Source organism: Phodopus roborovskii, unplaced genomic scaffold, assembly GCF_943737965.1.
Source record: "Phodopus roborovskii unplaced genomic scaffold, PHOROB, whole genome shotgun sequence".
NCBI classification, from domain to species: domain Eukaryota; kingdom Metazoa; phylum Chordata; class Mammalia; order Rodentia; family Cricetidae; genus Phodopus; species Phodopus roborovskii.
In genome coordinates, this window is record NW_026125059.1 from 22,469,238 (window position 1) to 22,491,712 (window position 22,475).

Below are 22,475 nucleotides of genomic sequence, written 5' to 3' on the forward strand. Positions count from 1 at the left end.
AGAATATTAGATTTAACTTCTTTTCAGCTCCAAATAGATCAAATAGATACAAATAGTGTTGGTTTTTTTTTTTTTTTTTTTTTTTTTTTTTTGAAAGCTTTTCCCCTAACAGCTTGGGGCCAAATTTAAACAAACAAGCTTTCTTCTTCCCCCTTCTACCTAGGATTGCAAGAGAACAGACAGGGTGTTTCATAACTGTTTTAACTGTATTATCAGTATTGTCTTCCTAAATAATGTCTTCAATGTTCATTTTTCTTAGAAAAGACAGCACTCTGTACCCACTCCAGGGGACGAGAGTCAGGACTCGGCTAAGTGTTTGGAGGGGATGGAGGTGCCCTGAGAGACTGCAGAGAGTTCTGGTAAAGACTCCTAGGAAAACCTAGGAATGTGGGGTTAGCTGGGTTTTTCTCCCTCATTAAGCTGTGGCTGAGGTCCGAGGCAGGCTGTGAGCATTCCCCCACCAGGATGGGGGAAATTATATTGTCATAGATTAATTCTCTTCAAAATAAACCTTTAAAATATTGGTAGGGATTTGTCACTTGCATGAAGTTTTGAGACTACATCAAAGGGCTACATCCCCCTCCCAATCTGTAGAAATTTAAATGACGTTAACATAACATTCACTCGCGGCAGACAGCTGTGTATTGTTTCCAATATCCACTTGGATTAACATCCTTAAAACACTTGAAATGCTATTGTCATAAAAGCGATTTTAAAGCATATTTAATGTAGCAATAGATTTTATTTGGGGTCTAAGTGGATGTTTTCTTGAGATCTTGATGGACTGGTTAACTAAAAGAATTAAATGGTGGCAATCATTATAAGTATAAAGCTAGTTAGAGTGAACTTTATAACAATTCGAAGTACATTTAAATTTTAGAAAGGTTTCTCCAACTCCCTGTATTGATTTGAAATGACTTTTTTTTTCCAAATTGATGTCTGTGAAACTACTATCTCATAATGTTAGTTTAGGTGGGTTTCAAAAGGGCGCTCATTACCTTTTAGCCTCCTCCATAATTATTTCAAAGTCTGTTCTTGACCCTAGAAAGCATGGGGCTTTGGTGCCATCCAGTGCACCTGGACCAATTGGAAATTCGCGGAGCTTTCCGAGCCACAAAACTCTGCAGACCTCTGGCACTATGCAGTCCTTGCTTTTCTCCTGCTTTCAGAATGAACACCGGGTGCAGCCCGCAAGGGGGTGCATTGGAAGACTCACCCCAAATCCTAGCAGGCTGCTGGCTGCCCCTGCCCCCCCCCGTTCCCTGCCCCTCCTGACACGCAGACAAAGGTGGATGAAGTTCTTTTCAAGTTTCAAAGGCAGTTGCTGGGCAGCTTTGCTGAGACAATAACTCTTTTATTGGGAACAAATGTTGACATTTGACGAGCGCAGGAGGCAGCACCCCACCGGCCCGCCGCCCGGCTAGCGCCCCGGGTGCTCTGCTCTCAGCAGTGCCCGGCCCCCGGGTCCCACCTGAGATTAAAGCACGAATTCTGATAAATCAGCTCTAAAGCAGCCCGAGCTGTGGAGGGCAGAAAGGCTGCGGAGGCCTGACAGTACAGTGGCAGGGCCCAGCAGCCACTGGCGCAATGGGGCTTGCAGGCAGTATGGCTGCCCTGACCCAGCTCCACAAGGCTGATTTCTCCTAGGCGGTCACTTCCCTAAACAGTGATTCTTCCCCACCCCCTCATAAATCACTCTACATTTCTAAAAAGGTCCCTCTAAACACCTGCAATTTTATGTTCTTAGTGCTTATTTGAAAACCAAGTTCCCAGTAAGATATATATTCAGGTCTGGAGGGAGGTGGATAAGCTGTGGAAATCTCTGATAATTTGTTGGGCATATAAACATCAAAGCAGCTTCATTAGCTTTGGCTAATCTCCTGAGGCCTCTGAATTGTCACCCAGAGAAGCATGCCAGTCCTCTGGGAGGGGGTGGGGGTGCGGAGGCCTGAGCTGCAAAAGGAACCCTGATTGTATGCCCAGGTAAGAAAATCTTTTCTGCCCTAGGAGAGGGGCCACTTTAGCCACTTAATCAGATTTCTAATTCTGATTACATGCAGGAAGGATATTTTGGGTTTGAGATATTTTTCCCTGCCACGAAGTGGCCACACTTCTGCCTTAAATGATGCATCTTCGTTACAGTTATCTCGAGCTGTCGGTTTGTTAAATATTGTTAACTTTCATACGTTCCCCTAAAAATTTCAAAATATTCAACTTACAGCATTACACGTGATAGAGATACTGACACCCAGCCCTTTCAGTTCCCTGATATTTATGAATCATGGCTGACTTCAGTAAAGCAGGGCGGTGTTACTGCTGTAGTGCAGTGTAAAATGCATCTGGGATGAGAGATGGGCATCTCTGGAAATCCTAAGAAACCCAAACAGACAGACACACAGACAGACAACCAAAGTACCCTCTGACTCCCCGGCCATCCCTGGAATCTCTCCAGAGTAGCAAGGGTCCTTGTTTAAAAAATAAATACTTTCTTTTGCCCCCCTCCCCCAGCTCAAGGCAACCCCCCCCCCAGGCAGGGAGGAGAGGAAAGTATCTCTTATCCAGAAACCCAGGACTTTAGATCCAAGTTCTAAATGCCCATGCATTTCAACCCAATCCCCTAAGCCCAAGTAGCCTTCATTTCCCCCTCTAGAGATACCGACTCAGTTCCTCCCCAGGCTGGCCTGCTGGGGGCTTTGCTTCAAGTACATAAGATGACTTTCCAATACCCTTTCTAACAAGACCCCAGCAAGAGGCCACTAATTTCTATGGCACAAAAAGCCACTGGAGAGAGATCCTTTTGTCAATATCAACTGGCCTAGCAATTTCCCATCCTCGGCCACATCAGCCTATCGGAGCTGGCAGATGTTTAGACAAGATTTTATAAATCGTTCAATCTCAGCCCATAATGAACCCCAACTGACCATTCCAGAGCAGCCCAAAGCACCAGAGACCTCCCCCCGCTGGGCTCCAATAACGCTCCCCTGCCGTACTGTTATTAATCATGGGATGAAATAGGTGAGCCTCTTGGAAAATAAGCGTATGATTGATTAAAGGGCAATCTAAAGAACCATTATTCTTGCTTTATAAACGTAAGTTATATTCACTCAATTTATCTCTGCAGAGGAAATAAATGATTGTTCACTTCTCAGAAATTTTATTATATGGGTATCTACATAATTTGAGAAAAGCTGAAGTGACAGAGTGGCTGCTTTTATGATACTAATCAAAGGGGCTGGGTTACTTGGCTGCAAATTCCAGGCTGGTCCTGTAATTACGAGGTGAGGAGACAATAAAGAGACAATGTCTGAGGATGTTTAAACTTTTCTTTTCCCTGAGGGTAAGGGTAGCAGAGCACCACAGTAAAGAATCTACTTCCCCGCCCCTCTCCTGGTAATGGGAACTAAACTGAAAGGAAAGGGAAAGAGCCCTTCAATAAATGTTCAGGATCTTATGTCGATTGAGACATTTCAGGCTCAGGGGAAAACAACTCTTCCCATCAGCAATTTCTTGTGCGAGGGTCCTCTCCAGCATTAATGGGAAGATCCTTCTCCAGTACCACAAAAGAAGATAAAATACCGAGAGAGGTGGCATATCCTTTTATTTTTCCACATTTTAGAAATGTACACTAAGTAGGGATTTGCATATTCTGAGAACAAGAACATCTGAATTATTTTTTTTGCAACACATCTGTATGGGAATCAGCTGGAACCGCAGGCATCTCCCTGTTGAACATTTATGTCTTGCTCCTGTCTCTAATTTTCAAATAAGCTCAAGAAGGAGTTTATTTCACTGCCTAGGCTCTTTATTTAAAAAAACGAGGTAGGATCACCTGGCAGTGGGGGAGGGCTGAGGGGGAACCACGGGCTACTAGGCCTCCTACCCAAATCAGTCTCCAGTAAAAATGAGCCCTGAACACCATTTTCTTGTAGGCTAGTTTGTTTTTATTTACAGTTTTAGATATAAATTAGTAGAGAATTCATGTTAGACAACCAACAGAGATTGTATAACCAGCAATGTTCAAATAAAAACCAGGCAGAATTTATTTACAAAAGTTTTAGATATCATTGCAATACAACTTGCATAAATTACTAGAAGCTTTATATCATTATAAAAATAAATATCAAATTTGTTTCCGCTTCTGAAGGACTCAAGTTCTTCAATCACATTAGTTCTACCGTGTACATTTTTTTTTTACAAATAAATTTTACAGCAAGTCCTATTACACCTATAGAATATATACCGTGGCATGAAGTGATCAAGATATCCTGAGAAAAAAACAGATTGTTTCCAAACACAAACATGGGGAATCTATACTATGCCAACAGATTCACATATGCCCAACAATGTGTGTCCAGTCTTTAATGTCTGTGGGTTGGAGTGCAGTATGCATCCTCTTTTACAGTGGCACAAGATGTGGTCCGGATTTCCACATCTGGGGTTTGTATCTGTGTATTTATGAGCTTGGGGAAGGAGAATGGCCTCCTGACTGTTATTTTTTTTTTTTCCAAAGCAATTGTGACACCTACCTGTGGACCAAGGAAAAAAACCAAATCATGCCAGATTGTTCAGTTTCACACCAACACGTTACCAAAAAAACCAAACCAAACCAAAGTATAAACAACAACAACAACAAAAAACCCCACAAGCTTGTGTTTACTAGCTCTGCCTCTTTGCCATCTTTAGGGTCTGGGAACAGTAATGCTGCCTTGTAGGAAAGTAAATTTTGATAACAGCTCTGGGCTAGGAGAACTATAGAGTCTAGTAGTGTGTTCTCATGAAAGACCAGCCCCTGCCAATATCCCTTCAATCTTATTCTGAAAACAACATCCGTTACAGATTTTAATGCCCGTTTCTGAAGAACTCACTCATCAAGCAAGGTGTCCTTTATGTATCTAAAACAATTCTCAATGACAAGGAGATGCCCTGACCTTTAAACCATCATGGACCAATGGGAGTAGAGGTGGGGGTATATGTTACATGTTTGAGGATGTGTGTGTATGGTTGTGATGTGTGTGTGTGTGTGTGTGTGTGTGTTCAGATTCAAGAAGTGATTCTCCAAAGCACAACTTGAGCAGGGGGAGAAGGGGGGGATCTATAAAACAGAAGGCAAAGAGGCAGAAGGGAAGCCAGACTCTATTCTCCAACCCTTGACAAACAAAACCACACCACACAGGGCATAGGCTTGGGGCTGTAGGACGGTAGGACACAGAGGGAACCCACTTACTTGAACTGCTGAGCTTGGCCCTTCTATAGGTAGGGCTGGACTCCTGCTCCAACAACCGCACAGCCCTCACTGGCATCTGTCAGGGGAGGGGCAGTTAGTGAGGACAGGCTGCAAACCCTGGCAGCTAAGTACCTATCAGCTTTTATCTCTGCAAGAAACACACACTCCCAGGGAATCTAAGATCCAGTTTATTTATGCGCCGCTCCCCCCCCCACCTGCTCCTTCCTTTTCTTTCCTCTCTTGAGCCCCCATCAGTACCCCATTCGGGATACCAAATTAGGAACAATGTAGGCAGTGTAAGAAAATTGGGCCTCTGAGAGTTCCCGACCTGTATTTTCATCGAGCCCAAAACAGAAAGATTCAGCTAAAATCCATTTAACCAACACCACAGAGGGAAGACTACACCCAGCAGAGAGGCAAGCTCAGTATTTTTTTTTTTTTTTTTTTTTTTTTTTTTGGCCTGGCAGTAAGTTTGCCAAAACAGAATACTTAACGATGATGATAGTATTAACAGTAAATTAAATAAAGAGTAAATAAAACAGGGTAGATCTAAAAAGAGGGCTGGCTAGTCCTCTTTGCTTTCACCTACAATCCTCCTCCTCAAGTTGGCTTCCCTAATTCTCGGTCTGTCCAAAGGTCTCCCACTCCAGGAGCCCTTTTCTAGGTTTCTAGCTAGTTCTGACTCACCAGGATCCCTCCCCACCGGCCTCGGGCAGCCTACCTTTCTTGGGCTCGTAGCCGCCGCCCGGAGGCCTGTAGTGGGACTCCAGCGGGTGCGAGCCCGTTTTGCCCGCATCGCTAGCCGCCTTGGGCATGGCGTGTAGCGTCTCGCCTGGTGCGGAGGCTGCTGCGTTGTACCGCAGAAGGCCCTGGCCCTGTAGGGCTGCATTCAAGTTCCCATAGTTTGTGTAATTGCCATAGAAAGGCGACGTATAGTAGAGGTGGCGGCCCAGCAGCGGAGAAGCAGAGTAGGGTGAGCCTCCCGGAGGGGCCCCAGATGAGGCGGGCGCAGCGGCAGTTGGCAGCCCCGGAGGTCCGCAACCCTGGCCCAAGCTTGGTTGCTTGAGGTCCGAAGTGGCGATCTCTGCCAGCGACCACAGCTTGGGCTTGTTGGTGGGCGGCGGCGCTCCAGGCGACGTCCGGCTGCCTAGGGGCGTCTTGCCACCGCTGCCACTGCGTGGCGCGACTTCAGGCGTCGGGCTCAGCAGGGGTGCCTCCACGCCCGTGAGTGGCGAGGAGGTCACAGGCTTGGGGAGGCGCCAGGTCCGGCTCACACTCGTCTTCCTCATCCTCCTCATCCTCCAGGTCCTCAAACTTGTCCTTACACTCTGAGCCCGATTCGCACAAGGGATCCCCGGGGCGGCAGGGCAATTTCTCCCCATCTGACTCCGCCGAGCACGAGTGGTCCGTGAGCGAGTCGACGTGCAGACTAATCCCTGCGGGGGCGCAGACACGATGGGCGCAAAGTTGGGCCAGAGCGGATACCCACAGTCCCATCCGCCCAACCCAAATGTCCTGCATTGGGCTTCCCCATGACCCTGCACCTCGCCCCAAGGCAGCGTTAAGCCTTGAGAACTCCAAACCAAATCCCAGGGGGGCCAGAACGAAGCCGTTTGGCCGCTTTTGTAGGCCCTGGCCCTGCGTGGCAGGTGCGTAGCTTCAGCCCCAACCACAGCCCGCCTGGGAAGAAAGGCTCCTTGAGCCTTCGCACGACCTCGGCCCCGCTCACCTTCATCCTCGGCGGAGGTCTCTGTGCCGTCCTGAGCCTTGTCGGGACTCTCCTCCTTGTTCCTTGCAGCATCTCCGTCGTCCTCGTCCTCGTCCTCGCTTTTGTTCCTCGGGGCCCAGGTCATTTTGTTCTCCTTCTTGAGGCGCCGGCGCGCATTGGCGAACCAGGTGGAGACCTGTGTGAGGGTCATCTTGGTGATGATGGCCAGCATGATCTTCTCTCCCTTGGTGGGGTACGGGTTCTTGCGGTGCTCGTTGAGCCAGGCTTTCAGTGTGGCAGTGGCATCCCGCGTGGCGTTCTTGCGGTATGCTGGGTCGTTGAGCTGGTATGGGTAGGCCGCGCTGCCATATGGGTGGTAGCTGATGGCGCCAGTCATGCCGGTGGTGTGCGTGTCGTATGGCGAGCCCTGGAAGCCACAACAGCCTGTGAGTGGAGGGTGAATGGGCCCCTCAGGCGTAGCCCCCCCCCCAAAGGCGACCCTATCGCCCCCCCCCACTGCCTTTCTTGTTTGGCTTCTCTGGGCTGTGAACCTTTCTGCAGAGAGAGTACACAAGGAGAAATACAAGGCCAGCTGTTGGAAACAAAACTCCTGGCTTTTGATTTGAGAATTTTATTTTTAACTATCTCACTCCCCCTCCCCAAACTACCTAAGTTCCCGAGTAGCTGGAACAGTGTCTGCAAACACAATCTCTGGATAGCCCCGCAGTTCTGCAGGTAGTTTCTTGATATCTAAATTTCATCGGATGCTTCCCGCGCTACTCTCTCACCCCCTTCCGTCCTTTATATAGTTAAAAAAAAAAAAAAGAAAAAAAAAGAAAAGAAAAGAAAAGAAAAAAGAAAAAGAAAAAAATACTTGGAATCCTACTCTGCTATTCACCCTCTAAAGCAGAGTAAATCCAATTTGCAACTCAGAAGCCGGTCAGCTTTTTCAATTCTTCAACTACGTAGTAATTAGCATTTTAATTCATCTTTTAACGTTTAAATAGGAGATGCTTGTAACCTTCTCCCAAGGCCTGGTTTCCACCTAGGTATTAACCGCCCCGCCACCCCATGTCCTCCCACGCCCCCCAAACTGCTACGACCCACTCCGGAGGGGCCCGTTCTCAGAACCCAGAGATGTTCAGTTTCTGGAGCTGGTGCCCATAGGCCGCACACGAACTCTGGCAGCACTTAGCGGGTCCCAAAGCGGTCAACATATTTTTTTGAAAGTCAGATCTGAGAGACATTTAAAGGCCAAGACTAGAAAGCTTGGGCTTGGATGTAGGGGCGGCAGCCAGAGGCTCGGTGTCTCACCTAACTCGGTGACCCCGCCACTAGCGTGGCCAAGAAACCCGAACCGTGCGGCAGTGGCCCCAGAGGCTCGGAGAGCGGCGGCCCTCGGCCTGGAACCATGCGGGAGGGCAGCGAGCCGACTCCGCAGCCCCAGCAATCCGAAGGCGCGGATTAGAGACAACTCATGGTCCCGGCCCGGGTGGAGTAGCACCTCGCACAGGCTTAGGGGAAATCATCGCACAACCGCTGCGTGTCAGCCCGGTCCCTTGTTTCGCGCGGCAGCGGGTGACTCCGGAGCCTCCGCCCGCGCCGTGTTCTCAGTACCCCCGCTCCAACCCAAGCCAGGGATGGGGGTCTCCCCGCCCCCACCCAAAAGCGGTTACCATGTAGGACGGGAAGCCCGCGGCAGCTGCCGCGGCGGCGTCTGCGGAGTACTGCAACGGGCTGCCGAAGCCGGTTGCCGCCTGCGCTGTGAAGGCCGCCGAGCCCGGGTACGGACTGAACGCGGAGCCGGACGCCGAGCGCGCCAGCTCCTCGCTGCGCGGCGCCGCCAGCGCGGACGCGCCGTACGCGGGGCACGAGTAGAGCGCCAGCGAGCCGGGCGCTTGGTACAGGTAGCCCTGCGGGTAGGACATGGTGGGCGCGGGGCGCGAGGCCCGCGTCACGCAGAGCAGCGGGCAGCGCGCGCGGCGCCCTCCATCCACGCCCGGCCGGGGCGCACCGGGGCTTCGGGCCGGGCCAGGCTGGGCTAGGCACTAGCCTGGGAGGCCCGCGGGCAGGCGGATCTGCGGGGCGGCGGCGGCGGCGGCAGCAGCGCGAAGCCGGTGGGCGCAGCCGCGCGCCAGGCCGGCGGTCGGGGTTTGGGGGAGTCTGCAGTCGGGAGTGAGGAGTTGAGGAAGGAGCGCTAGAGTTTCCGAGGGACATTGGAACGCGGAGCTGTCCGTCACACTCTCATTTGCATATTCTGGTGCTCGCCCCTCCCCTGCTCCGCCCGCTGACGAGGCCCTGGCCCAGGCCGGGGGAGGGGCAGAAAGCGGATGGGAGGGGAGTGAGGGGAAGGCGGAGGAGTGGCAGCGATCGGCAGGAGGGAGGGACGCGCAGGCTTTTGTCGCGCAGCCTCCTCTCGCAGCTCCTGCCCAAGCCCGCGGCCCGCCGCGGAGAAGTCAGGCCCGGCCAAACTGGGCGTAGCTCTCACCCCCTCCCACTGGCATGTCCTCCAGCCACGTCCGCGCACTCCGATGCCGCCGACTCCAGCCTCGGCCCAGCCACCTTCCTCATTTCCCGGGCCCCATTCAACCACCACCGGCGTTCTGGCTCGCCTCGCACTGATCTGCAAAAGGCCTTCCACAGTCAGGCCGGTCCGATTCACCTGGGGGACGTACGGATCAGGCAGGCACCCCTCGTCCCCTTAAATATACCAGCCGAGGTTCCATCCCGTGTCCAGTGCAGATGCCGCAGAGAGCTCCAGGGCAGTTTGGAGACACCTGCAGAGTTGCTGGGCGGTCTCACTTCTACGGTCCTCTGTCTGCCTAGCCTCACCGCCCAGGCTGCCCGCGTGGCTTCGCTTCTGGTTGCCTGCTCCTGGCGCCCGTGCTGCGAAGCATCGACCCGGAACCGGAGCGTTTTTTGGTTTGGAGCTGTTCCCAGGAGGCCCCTAGATGACGCGGCTTCTGTCCCAAGTACAGAGAGAAGATGTCAGACTACGTGTTAGGGAACTTCGTGCCTATTAACGTCTGGAACGCGTCAGCGAGTGATTCGCCTCAAAAAAACAAACTAAGTAACTAACAAGACCCCAGTCACCCTGGCCCTAAAAAGGGTTTTGTTTTCTTTGTTAAGTTGAACGCATCTTCGAATTTGGGGAAGGCTCCCGACAGAAGAGTTGCTTCTGACTTTGCTAGAGTCTCACCGCCACTTCTTGAAGGGACAGAGGCCAGCCAGTGAGGTGGCACATCGCTTCACAAGTAGCTAAGGTAACCTGAGGTTCAGGAGGTGACTGGCAGGTCCCTCGGGCTAAGTGGTTAGCGAAAACCCTTGGGACCCCGCCCCTAAACTTTCCCGCCCATACCTGCACCCTTTCCCCTATGTGAGGAGATAGGTGGCCAGAGGGATCACCGGTCCAGTCCACTGGACTTGAAGGACTGCCAATGGGGGGCGCTCAGAGACTCACAGGGGTCAGGTGTGAGCTGGCCCGGGAGGGGGGCGCCCACCCAACAGGTGTCTCTTCCTTGAAGCCGGCTAGGTGGTGCACGAGGACGATGCTTCGGGTTGTGGTGCGAGCCTGAGCTCAGATCAGTTGCCATTTCATCCTTGGTGGGCTCTGAAGCTAGTAGAGGGCGGCAGAGGTCTCCAGCGCGAGTGCCCAGCTTCTGCGTGGGCCTGGGCAGTGGCACTCCAGCTCCCCGGTTCCAGATCCAAGGCACCCAATGAACGCAGTAGGCAGCCAGCTTGCGTTTTGTTTTTCCCAGTTTCAAGAAACCAGGAGTCAATTGCAGTGATGGATTGAGTATTGTTTTTTTTTTTTTCTTTTTTCCTCAGGCTGGCTGGCAGGCAGGCAGGCAGGCAGGCATTCAGGCAGGCAAGAGTGTCTATCTCTTTTGGTATGTACTTCCCATGCACTCTACAAACACTGGTGTTACTATACCAATACATCCTCCCTTCTCAGGGCTCTTCTCACTCTCCCCTACAAAACTTTCAAGAGCCTTTAGCCAGTAGCACCCTCAGAGTCTTGGTGCATCTGCAGAGTTCACTTCCCAAAGACCCAGAACTAGGCCATGATATGTTGCAAAGCATCTACTGGGACCACGACACTAGGGTCTACCTAGTTCAGGGGAGAGAAAGAAAGGGAAAGGAAGGGGGAAGGGAGGAAGGGAGAGAGAGAGAGAGAGAGAGAGAGAGAGAGAGAGAGAGAGAGAGAGAGAGAGAGAGAGAGAGATGAGGAGGAGGACAGAGGGTGAGAGAGTGAGAGGAGACAGAAATACCTACCAACCCAGCATCTCAGTGCAGGGCAACTGGGTGGAGCCAAATCTGCATATTCAGCTATTTATGTTTTCCTGGGAAGGAATTCCTCTGGGAAGAGGCCTTCAATGAGATCCCACATACTGTATAACAATCACAGGTTTGACTCAGGCATTCAATTAACTACCAATTAGATTGGTTTAAGTTTTTTATATGAAGTCTCTACATTTTACGGGGGGGGTGTGATTGTAAGAATCTTGATCTTTTTCATTTGTAAAGACTAGTTTACTGCCACAGTTTCAGTGGGGGTGGCTTTACCCTCTAACCTTTGCCAAGGATGGAAGAGAAAATAGCCAGTTATAAAAAGCCAGTAGCAGGTCCTTATGCCTAGATGCAGCTGATTTGGACATCAGTTAGCTACATAACTAGACAAGCATGCTTGACTTTGGAGGGTCTCTGTGCAAAACATCCTAGAAATACAGCCCTCTTGTTGGGTGCAACCTATTTAGATCAAATCCCCTGTATTTCTTCTAGCAATGATCCTCTACCAAAATATAAAATTTCCATACTGCTGCCTGTTTTAAAAAAACTGGCTACTTTGTGCAATTAAACAGTCAACTCTGACTACATGCTGATTTTATTGGCTTTGTGCAATTAAACAATCAACTCTGACTACATGCTGATTTTATTGGTATCAAGTATGGCGAATTAAAATGACCATACAGGTACATTAACGAGTGAGTTCCCTATTGTTGGCTTTTTTAAACTCCCTTTCACATTGATGCTCCCTAAGTCTGAAAAAGCCAATTTTTCTTTTCTTGGGTTAAAGCTGGCTTGATCTTTAAAAACCACCATCAACAAAATCAATGAGTAAAATTCATCACTTCCAAGTGTGGAGCCTGGGAGACAGTCCTCACTGAGGCTTCTCAGGTCATACACGGGGTTAGCTCAAACTGCTCTGAAGACTCACTGCTAAGACTCTTATCCAACAACTTCCCTATCAAAACAACAACAACAACAAAAAAAAACAAAACAAAAACAAAACAACAACAGAACAAAAGTCATGGGTGATGTGGTCCAGGGTAGGAAGGGTGTTCAGGTGTAACAGTCTCTTAGGAAACCTGGTCCTGTTTTCCCAGATACTTAAATGGGGTGAACAATGTGCGACACTGAGGAAAGCGAAAGCGACCGCCTGTAACAGTTACCTAGGTTGTGGGTACTTCCTGTGGATTCTCTCGGTTTTGTAGCAGAATAAAAAACTATTACTGTTAACATGGTCAGGGCTTTACCGCACCTTCAAAACTGGTTTCGAAGACCCAGGTGGTCGCTCGACGCTGTCCTATCTATCCTGTGGCTTTCTGGAGGCGATGCCGGCCAGAGTCTCCCGGCAGGCGGCGAGGGGGCGCTGTGGCTCGCGCCTGCCGGCTTTGGCCCAGCTGCGAAAACCTGGCGCTGCCACCGCGCCACCGACGCGTAACTGACGCCCAGCCAGTGGCCGAAACTGCCTCTTTCCATGCCTGTTTTATTCAGGAAAGAAGGAAAACAATACCAGGGCATTTCAATAAAGCCAGAGGCTCTAACTCATTCTGCTTCAATTCTAGGGTTCGTGAACTATTTAAGTCTGGGACCCAAAATAGATGCCACTTTGGTGTGTGCAGATTTTTTTTTCATAAAAAAAAAAACGCCTTTTTAAGTGGGTTTACTTTAATGAGGGACATTTAAAATGTAAGTAGTTTTCAGTGTATTAAATCATATTCTATTACATTCGCAGCCAGGACGTTTTGGCATGTTCGTGGCGCTCATTAAGAAAGAGAGGAGAGAGAGAGAGAGAGAAGAGAAAGAGAGAGAGAGAAAGCGCTTTTGTTTTGTTTTGTTTTTTTTTTTTTAGTTTCGTTTTTGTTTTGTTTTCTTTTAAAGATTTTCATTGCACCAACTTTAATTCCACATGCAAAGGCAATCTCCCCTCGGGCTTCGGTTGTATTGGGGCTGCATCGGTATTTCTAGTTTCTACAGCCAATGCACTTTCCTAAAATACGCTCATGCGGGAAAGCCCACTGAAGGTGAGTGGTCTTTGACACCGGCATCCTGGAAGGAGAAATCTGGGCCTCATCTGGGGTTCTCAAACTGTCTTGTGAGGCCTGACCTCCTTGGTGGGCATCCGAGACGCCTGTCTCTGCGGAGCAGGGAGCTCCCTAAAAATAGATAAAATAAAATTTAAAAAGCACGCACTCCCCCCCTTTCCCCTTCCGAAGATAGAGAATTCCAATACCAGTGCTCCCTCCTTAACACTCCTGGCTCGCCCCAGATCCTACTCGGCCAGTTGTTATCTCCTGGTTTTCGTTAAGTGGGCAGCGTGAGTTCCCGTTCTCTGGTTGACGCCCAGCTTAGCACAGGCTTCATGAAGTTTCTCTCCTGAGCTGAGTCGGCACAAGCCTTAACTTCTCCACATCTTCCAGTCGCTGTCCTTGCCCTGTCTGCTGGTGTCGTGCTTCGCTCGCTCCTTCTCCCCTCTCAGGTCTCTCAGATGCGATCCTGCGGTGTTCACAGCAAGGCGTCCCCGAGTGGGCCCAGATCCCTGCACCCCGCCGGACTGGGGCTGCGCTGGCCGGCCGGAGCTCCGGGAGTCCGCGGTGCCGCCAGGAGGAGCGCAGCGCGAGCAGACTGAGAGACGTTTCGGAGAAGGCGCTAGTTTGCAGTCCAGGAACCCGTGAGGGAGTTAAATGAGAGCCTGTTCCATTCCAGAAACGTCGGAGAGCCACTAGTCGGAGAGCGGCTAGAGCAACTTCAACAGCGGGCTCCCCTGAGCCGGGCACCCACGTGTGCCTGTAGCCCACACTGCAGATGCGGGTCCCCGACCTACACAAGCTGGCCTCGGGGTTCCTAGGAGTTGCAGTCTTGGGAGACACGTCCCCCTACCCTCAGGGGTAGCTGCTCAGGGTTCTACAGTCAGGTTTGCAGACATAGTGTGCACCTGGTGCCTGAGCCAGGCCTCAGGAGAAACTGCAAATCAGCCTGAACCCAGGAGGTGTCTTTGCAGGAAGGAAAGCGCAGCAAGAAAGCCACCAAACCCTAAGTCTTCATACATTTCTTTCTCCAGGAAAGCCAGACCCTGTAGAGTGTGTGTGTGTGTGGGGGTGGGGGGTGGGCAGAGTCTGGGCGGCATTTAACCTCGAACACACTCTCACTCAGAATGCTGTTACACACTCAGGGACATAGTGTAAGGAGCATTATACTTTTTTTTAAGAAAGAAAAAGTGGACGTCGGGAGGGATGGAGAGAGACAAGACAGGGAATGTAGGTTTTTAAAAATGGGTAAGTCTGCATCAAAAGTAAGGCACATCAACTGAGAGAATGGCATTGGCTCAGGTGCAGGTACGGGTAAGAAGGTATGTAGACTCAGATTCTGGAGAAACAGAGGGAGACAGGGGCAGATTTCTCATCTACAAGAACCTGAAGATGGCTGGATCCACTGTGTTGGGGAGGCCTCCAGACAAAGAGATTCACTTCATCCACGACCCAGAGTAGAAGGCACCCCAACTATCTTGGCTGTGACAGTTCAAATTACTTCAAAGAAATGTGTGTGTGTGTGGGGGGGTCCAGTTGGTGACACCAGAAAATCCAGCGGTAAGAGCTGCTGTCCACTTAGAGAGCACAAGAAATATTACATGGGTGCTGAGACTGTGGTACAGAATGTCAGGCTTCAGACTCTCCAGTGGCAATCCTGGTGATGGGGTCATGGTATATTCCCTGGTACACAAATGTTGCCCATCGTGGAGGTGAGTGGACCCAGTCCTGTCAATAGGAGACTGGGGAAGAAGGGGAGAGGGCAGAGAGGGACTTTGCCGAAGATGGAATTTAAAAGCAAGTGGCAGCATTTTGTGCCTGTAGACAGAGTGAGGGGGGATCTTGCAGTAAAGTCTGCACTCTGTTTCAGGCACTGGATGGATACTCATGTGGGGCGGGCTGGCTGGCTCTCATCTCTGTCAATAAGGTTCTGTCCTGAAAGACACTCCTGAGATGAGGTAGGTAAACAACTCAGGGCACTAACAATTCTTAACCAGGAAGAACAGTTGCATGGGGCTATATTGCTGTGCACTTTTTGTGACTGTATGTGGGTTATTTATGTTTCTGAAAGGCACTAGCCTTACAAAGGAGCATCCTAGGCATGGAAATGCAATGTGCTTCTTGTGCGAAATGTTTGATTTTTAAAACATCACTTAAACATTTTTATTCTGCATCTCTCTTCTCTCTTCATAATAAATAAATAAAAGATGTATGAGTTTGCAGTTTAACCTTTAAAACAAATAGTATCTCTCTCTCTCTGTGTCTGTGTGTGTGTGCTTGGGGGTGCTGTTTGACTTTTGGCAGGGACTTGGGCAGGGTGTTTTTCTCACAGGAAATCTGGGATGTGGACCTGCTCTGTTCTGGACTGTATACAGGGGAAGTCTGGTAGGCATAGATCCTACTAGAAGAGGTATAATGCAGGCAGGTCACCTGTATGCCTTTGTGGGAAGTGCTTGACTCCTGCCTGCATAGAATTCTCATTATACCACAGTGAACAGTGAAGGTCTTTTAGAGAATTCAAATAACAATTAGAGAGGGGATGCCAGGGGATGGGAAGAGCCTGGGAAAAGAGCATAAAACCTGAAAGGCAAAGAGAAGGAGACAGAGAAGAAGGAGTGTTAGGCACTGCCACCGCCCTTGCATCTCTCAGGCTACCTGGGCCTTTCTTGAAGGCCCCTTGTCCTTGCTGCATCTAGAGGTATGGGTATTTGCAAACCTAAGTCTCAGGGGGAGAAGTTCTTTAACACGGAAGGTCTTCCTGTATTTACCTGCTACAGAGGCAGAGAGGAGGGCAATATATTTCCAAGGCTTTCTTTTCCTTTGTTCTGTGGTTTGAACCTGATAAGAATGCAGCCTTGGGATAGATACTGCCTCTTCTGTTTGTCCCTCCTGTCCACAGCAGGGGTTCTTCTTCTGGCCACTTTCCCCCAGTAAAGCCTTCCATTTTACAAGAGTTTCCAGGGGTAATGTTTTAGTCAACATAGCTGCTTGCTTCATGCCTCTCTATTTCATACCCATCTCTATGCTATCCAGTGTACAAACTAGATAAGGATCAATGAAATGAATACATACACAAGCAACAAATACCTGGCTCTTAGCTGGTCATTTCTGGAAGGCATTAGGATCGGTCGGGTTGGATGTGGAGGAAAACATGGTGTAGGCATTTCTTTGAGGCGTTCACTCCCAGCCCCACCTGGAGGCTTTTAGATGAGCCTGTGTTTGTCTAATCTGAAGTCAGAAGAACCTCACTTGCACTTGTAGCTCCAGTCTGCTTCACTTTGGCACATTGCAGGCAAACAATAGCAAAGTCTCAGATTTGTGTCCCTCCACCCTGCTGCAACACCAGTTACTTCTGCGTTGATAAAGGTCTTCTTGGGGACTCCCACGAAATTCTGAATTAGCTTTGCAATGTCTACAAAGAGCCTGCTGAGTTTTGACTGGGTTTCAATTGGCAAAGGAGATCAATCTGTGGAGATTGCTTTCTTAAAAGCGTATTGCCTCACTCAATGTGCAAATATTACAATTTTTCCCCTTAGTAAGACTCCTAAATTGTTTTCTTGGGATTGCTATATGGCTTTTAGCATGCAAACTTTGACTGTACTTATGTAACAATATTCCACAATGTTTTATTTATTTGCTATTGAAAAGCAAATGTAAAATGCAAAAAAATTTAATGACAATTTTAGAGACATAAAAGTGAGTTTTGTATACTGACTTTATGTTTTTCAACCTTCCTAGCACCTGGCAGTTAATTACATTAGCTTTTTGTAAATTAAAAAACATTCTCTGTTGGATGTCCACCAAAATTTTATGTCTTTCTTTCTGATTTACTTGCCTTCTTTTTCATTAGTTATACAATATTAATTGTATGAAATACTGTGGGCTTCATTATGGCATTTTCATACCTGTATATAAAGTACTCTGATCATGCCTACTTCCTCTTGTAAAGTGATTACTTATATTGTTCCATTATTGAGTGAAATTCAGGAGTCAGTCATTGAAGTAAAAACCTGATTGAAAAAGAGCAGCTGAGAAGCAACCAGTGACCTCTTCTCTCCTTCCTTCCTCAATTTAAAAGGGGGCCCAGATATCTTTCTAAGTGCTTACCTACTACTTCCTGTGTCTCTTTATATGTCCTGGGTCCTCCAAAACCTCTATGACTACTTCTGGTCAGCTAGTAGCTAGCTCCCCCTTGATTCAAGGTAAACAGTCTGGGGAGTGAGAGAGTGGGATCAAAGTATCCCACAACACCTGTTCCTACCTCTGACCCACCTCTTCTCCCCTAATCCTCTTCTACTCTGTGAAGGCCTCCCTTCTACTCTCATCATTACCTGTAGATTCCTCATGTGAGAGCAAATGCGATATTTTTTGTCCGAATCTAGCTTATTATACTTAACATGAAGGATAATCCTGAGTCCCATCTACTTTCCTGTGAATGACATGATTTTGTTCTCCCTTTATGGCTTGACTAAGGCCTCATTATGTCCATGCCCAAAGTTTATTTTCACCAATGACCTCTTTTGTTTTGGCTACCCTAGTATTGGGTGGGTAGTCTGGAGGAAGCCCTGCCTCATCCTTGTCCTGGGAGAGGTCAGCTTCTTGGCACTTCATTCAGCAGCAGATTTGGCTGTGACTTTGGTTTTCTGTCACCCTTAAGCCAAATAAGGGCTTTTGTGAATAGCAGTTGAACTTTCTGGAACTACTTTTCCATATTAATGAAAAAAAAGAATTCCATTTCAATCTATCAATATGTGTTTCACTACTTGATTTTCAAAAGTTGAACTCAGATTGCATTATTGAGGCCCACCCACTGGACTTGACCATTTTACAGGCCAAGTCTCTCATGAGCATAGGAACCCAAATCATCAAGCATGTTCGAGAACAAAGCTTCATACCAATGGGCAGCACAGACATCTTCTCTGCAGGAACTTAATATATTAGGGAAAACCACACGGAACTATTGGTGGGGGATGTCTTTCTGTATATATGTTTATCTTATTGGTTGATGAATAAAACAGTGTTTGGCCTATAACCATGCGGGAAGGATAGGTGGAGCTGCCAGACCAGGAGAAGGCAGGAGAGGGCAGAGAGAGGCTAAGAGAGACTCCATATAGACCACAAAGGAGTAACAGGTCCAGGCATTCTCTGGTAAGTCAAGACTATGTGGAAATACATAGATTAATAGGAATGGGTTAATAATTAAGACAGAACTAGCCAATAAGAAGCCCTAGTCATTGGCCAACAGTTTTATAGTTAATATAGCATCTGAGTGTTTATTTGGGGCAAATCAGCTGTAGACATGGTGGGATAAGAAACACCAGCTACAGACTATTTCAACATTTACAGCTTCTTGGTTTTGAGGTTGTAGCTCTGCTGTGGAGTGCTTCCCCGGCATGGTCAAAACTGTAGTACCATCCCCAGAACTGCAAAATAATCAAACAACAAAACCCCAAACAGCAACAGCAACAAAAGCAGCTCCTGAATCAAGATCATCCAGGAGAATGCAGGTGAGACAGAGTCTTTACCCTGCTGAATTGACATTAAAGCGATCTATTGTGGGTGAGAAACACAAGTGTGCTGAAGCTGAGGAGAAAGAAAGGTGTATCCCCTTTCTACTCATCATTGTACTACGGACCTCAGTTTGATAAGGCAGTCATACATACACATAGACAGAAAAGAGACACACTTGGAAAGTGTCTACAACCCCCCCCTCAGCTGTCTTCATAATGTTCCTTATCTCCACATGAGAGTTTAAAGAGGCCACAGGATTAAAAACTCAGTGACTGGAATGAGTACTATCCCCCACAGGGCTTATGTCTCCGAACACTCAGTCCCCTTGGTAGCACTGTTTGGGGAGGCTTGGAACTTTGGGTGGAGGAAGTATGTCAGAAAGATGGGAGAGGAGTTTGAGAGTTTATAGTCTTGCCTCATTTCTAGTTCATACTGCTTTTGGTATGTGGGCACTGAAATGTGGTCTCTCAGCTGTCTGCCCAGGCTGGCTATTTTGACTGCCTGCTGGCATGCCATTCTGCCATTGTGGCCTTTCATCACTCTGAAACCAGAAACAAAAATAAACTTTTCTTCTACAAGTGCTTTTTGGTCATGGTATTTTATCACAGCAATAAAAATAACTAGTACAAAATTCTTGGTTCCCCCCCCAAAATATGTATTTATATTTCTGAATTATAGTAAAAACCAGTAAGTATGTTTACTTTTTTTACATGTCACTCATGGTATTATCAAAATATTAAAACAGCAGGGATAAATGAAGTCAAACACAACACTTAAAATCACAGCACAGTATGGAAAGTCAGTCAAGGCACTAAAATACAATGAGATTCAAAAGCTATGGCTTGAGATGCCTCATTGATGAGAAACTCCTTCTTCTTGGAGTGGGGTGCAGAGTTAGTGAAATGTCAGTCAAAGTCCCAGTATCCATTGTTCTGCAATGGGAACGTTGATGTTCAAGTTGGTATGGAATCATGGAAGTTTATAATGTTGAAGTGAGACAGGAGGACCAGCCTAAGAGCTAGTGACTTCATTTCCTGCCTTGCTGTCAGGAAACACAGGAACAGCAGCAGGCTCCACAGGTCTGGCCTGTTAACTCTGAGATGGATGCTCTGTCATTAGAACAAGCATACACCCAGTGAAAGAAGCAGATTAACCATGCCTCTCACCTCATGGCATTACAGAATTATTTAGAAATTGCTCATGGAACAAAGTACAAAACATCTTGCGAAAAAAAGAGGGATTGAAATCTCACAAGTTATAGGTCTTCAAGAAGTTTTTCTTACTATCCAACCAAAGTTGTTTATTGTAGCAAAAAAAAAAAAAAAAAAAAAAAAAAAAAAGCATACTCTGGTTGAAAAGTTGTTTTGAGTGGAAAATACAGTCAACCTAGGGCTGGAGAGGTGGCTCAATGGTTGAGAATTCATATTGCTCTTGCAGAGGACTTGAGTTTAGGTCTTACCATCCACACCAGGGGGTTCAGCTCCAGCTGCAGGGGATCTGATGCTGTTATCTGGCTTCTCCAGGCACCTGCATTCACATGCACATACCCGCATATGACTATAAAATAAGTGAATTTTAAAATGAAAAGGCAAATCACAGCCAATCCTTGTATAAATTAGATGTCATTATTAATTATTATTATAGTATATTCTTTAGTGAGGTATTTGTAGTTGTAAATGCATCTACCACAGTAAAATAATCAGATAAAAAATTTCATGTCTCAAATGGATACTTCTCAAAGAAGATATAAAACTTGCTATTAATTATTTTGAAAATGTTTAACATCGGCAGCCACAACGGAACCTTGTTGACTTGCACATGACAAGCCACTAGAATGGCTAAATTTAAAATACCAGTATTGAAAGTGAATGAGAAAGGGATATTGAGGCAGTGGAGTGCCATTGGTAGCTGTGAAGGCAAGGCCCTATCTGTGCATGTAACTGTGACACGTAATACAACATGGAGAATTCACTAACCAATCATTTAAGAAGTTCTGCTCCTGATGTTCACCCCAACACACACCAAAGATACCTTTTGACCCATGCTCGTGGCAACCTCAGCCTCAGCCTGGACACCCTGAGTGTCAGCAGATGAATGGACCACTGAATTTTGGTCTATTCAGACATGCAGGTTTGGAGATGTGTGAATGGTAAGCGGCGCAGATGAATTCGGAAGCAGTGGGTGAGTGGCAGATACAAGGATGTGCGTGGTGTGAGTCCCTCCCTGTGTATCTTTGCTTCACAACAGGCAGTGTCCAGGGTTACGAAGGTCATGTGAAGTCTGGGGTGGTGGAAATGAAGGAGGGATTTTATAAGAATCAGCGTCACAACATTAAAAAAAATTAAACTTAGTGTTTGTGATTTACATGACGTTTAAATTTCATCTCCATTAACAAAGCAGACTGCTTATGTTTTTACTGAAATGATGAATTAATATTTGAATACTCACCGAAGAATGAAGAATTCATATTTGCATGGCAGAGTCTAAAACTCTTGCCAAAGCAGTTGTTCTGAGTAATGCTTATCTGATGATAGATGGGGAATATTCTGGTTTTAGCCTAACTACTTTTTTGGATCAATTTTTTTTTGTTTTCCTTTAAGTATATGTTTATGATGTGTCTCTGTAATAAGTCTTTCTCTGTCCCACCAGCCAGCTTCCAAATTACAACATGGAGACTTCTTATTAATTATGGAAGCACGGCCTTAGCTTAGGCATGTGTTCCTAACTAACTTTTATAACTGAACTAACCCATTTCTGTTTATCAACGTGCTGCCACATGGCTCCTGGCTTTTGCCTCTCCTCCTGCATGTCCTGCTTCCTCTGTATCAGATGGCTGGCATCCCCACCTTTTTCTTCCCAGAGCTCTCTTTGTCCAGAAGTCACACCCATACCTCCTGCCTAGTTATTGGCCATTTAACTTTGTATTAGACCAAGCATACATCATTACACAGTGAGATCAAATATCCCCCAATATGTTGGTCTCTGTGTGTATATGTATCTGTGTGTGTATTTCAGTGTGCCTGTGTCTCTGTGTGTGTGAGTTTATCAGTGTGTGTCTGTGTCCATGTGTGCACATGTGTCTCCTCTGTATGTGAGTGTGTCTTTGAGAGGGCATGCCATGCATATCTGTGTCTCTGTGTATGTATGTATCTGTGTGTCTCTCTGTGTGTATGTTTGTGTGCCTCAATATGGGTGTATATCTGTGTGTATCTGTGTGTGAGTATGTCTATGTACATGTCTGAGCATGCATCTGTGTGTATGTATCTGGTGTGTGTGTGTATGTGTGTGTGCATGTGTTTGTGTGTATGTCACATAACTGCAGGTACTTGTGGGAGCCAGAAGAAGTCACTGGATTTCCTGGAGCTGGCATCTCAGGCAGTTGGAAAGGCAGTTGAAATGAAATTGGGACCTCTGGAAGAGCAGCAACTACTCTTGACCATTCAGCCACTTCCCCAGCCCTTGCGTTCTTATTATACTAGGTTCTGGGCATCATTTTACATTTATCCTCTTTCCATTCACAAGAAATCCTTGGTGCCTGTGCTGGCTAGTTTTATGTCAACTTGATACAAGCTGGAGTTATCTGAAAGGAGGGAACCTCAATTGAGAAAATGCCTCCATAAGATCCATTGTAGAGCATTTTATTAATTAGTAACCAATGTGGGAGAGTCGAGCCCATTGTGAGTTGTGCCATCGCTGGACTGGTGGTACTGGGTTCTATAAG

General features: G+C 47.5%; 1 protein-coding gene across 1 annotated transcript; it reads right to left on the minus strand.

Moving 5' to 3' along the window:
* Window positions 1-3,581: 3,581 nt before the first annotated feature.
* On the minus strand, window positions 3,582-8,996 carry LOC127225112 (iroquois-class homeodomain protein IRX-2-like). The gene is given in 6 exon segments (XM_051188375.1): window positions 3,582-4,526; window positions 5,225-5,300; window positions 5,946-6,477; window positions 6,479-6,660; window positions 6,954-7,359; window positions 8,609-8,996. Coding segments are annotated over 5 exon segments (1,425 nt in total). The 5' UTR covers window positions 8,861-8,996; the 3' UTR covers window positions 3,582-4,526; window positions 5,225-5,247.
* Between the last annotated feature and the right edge of the window lie 13,479 nt (window positions 8,997-22,475).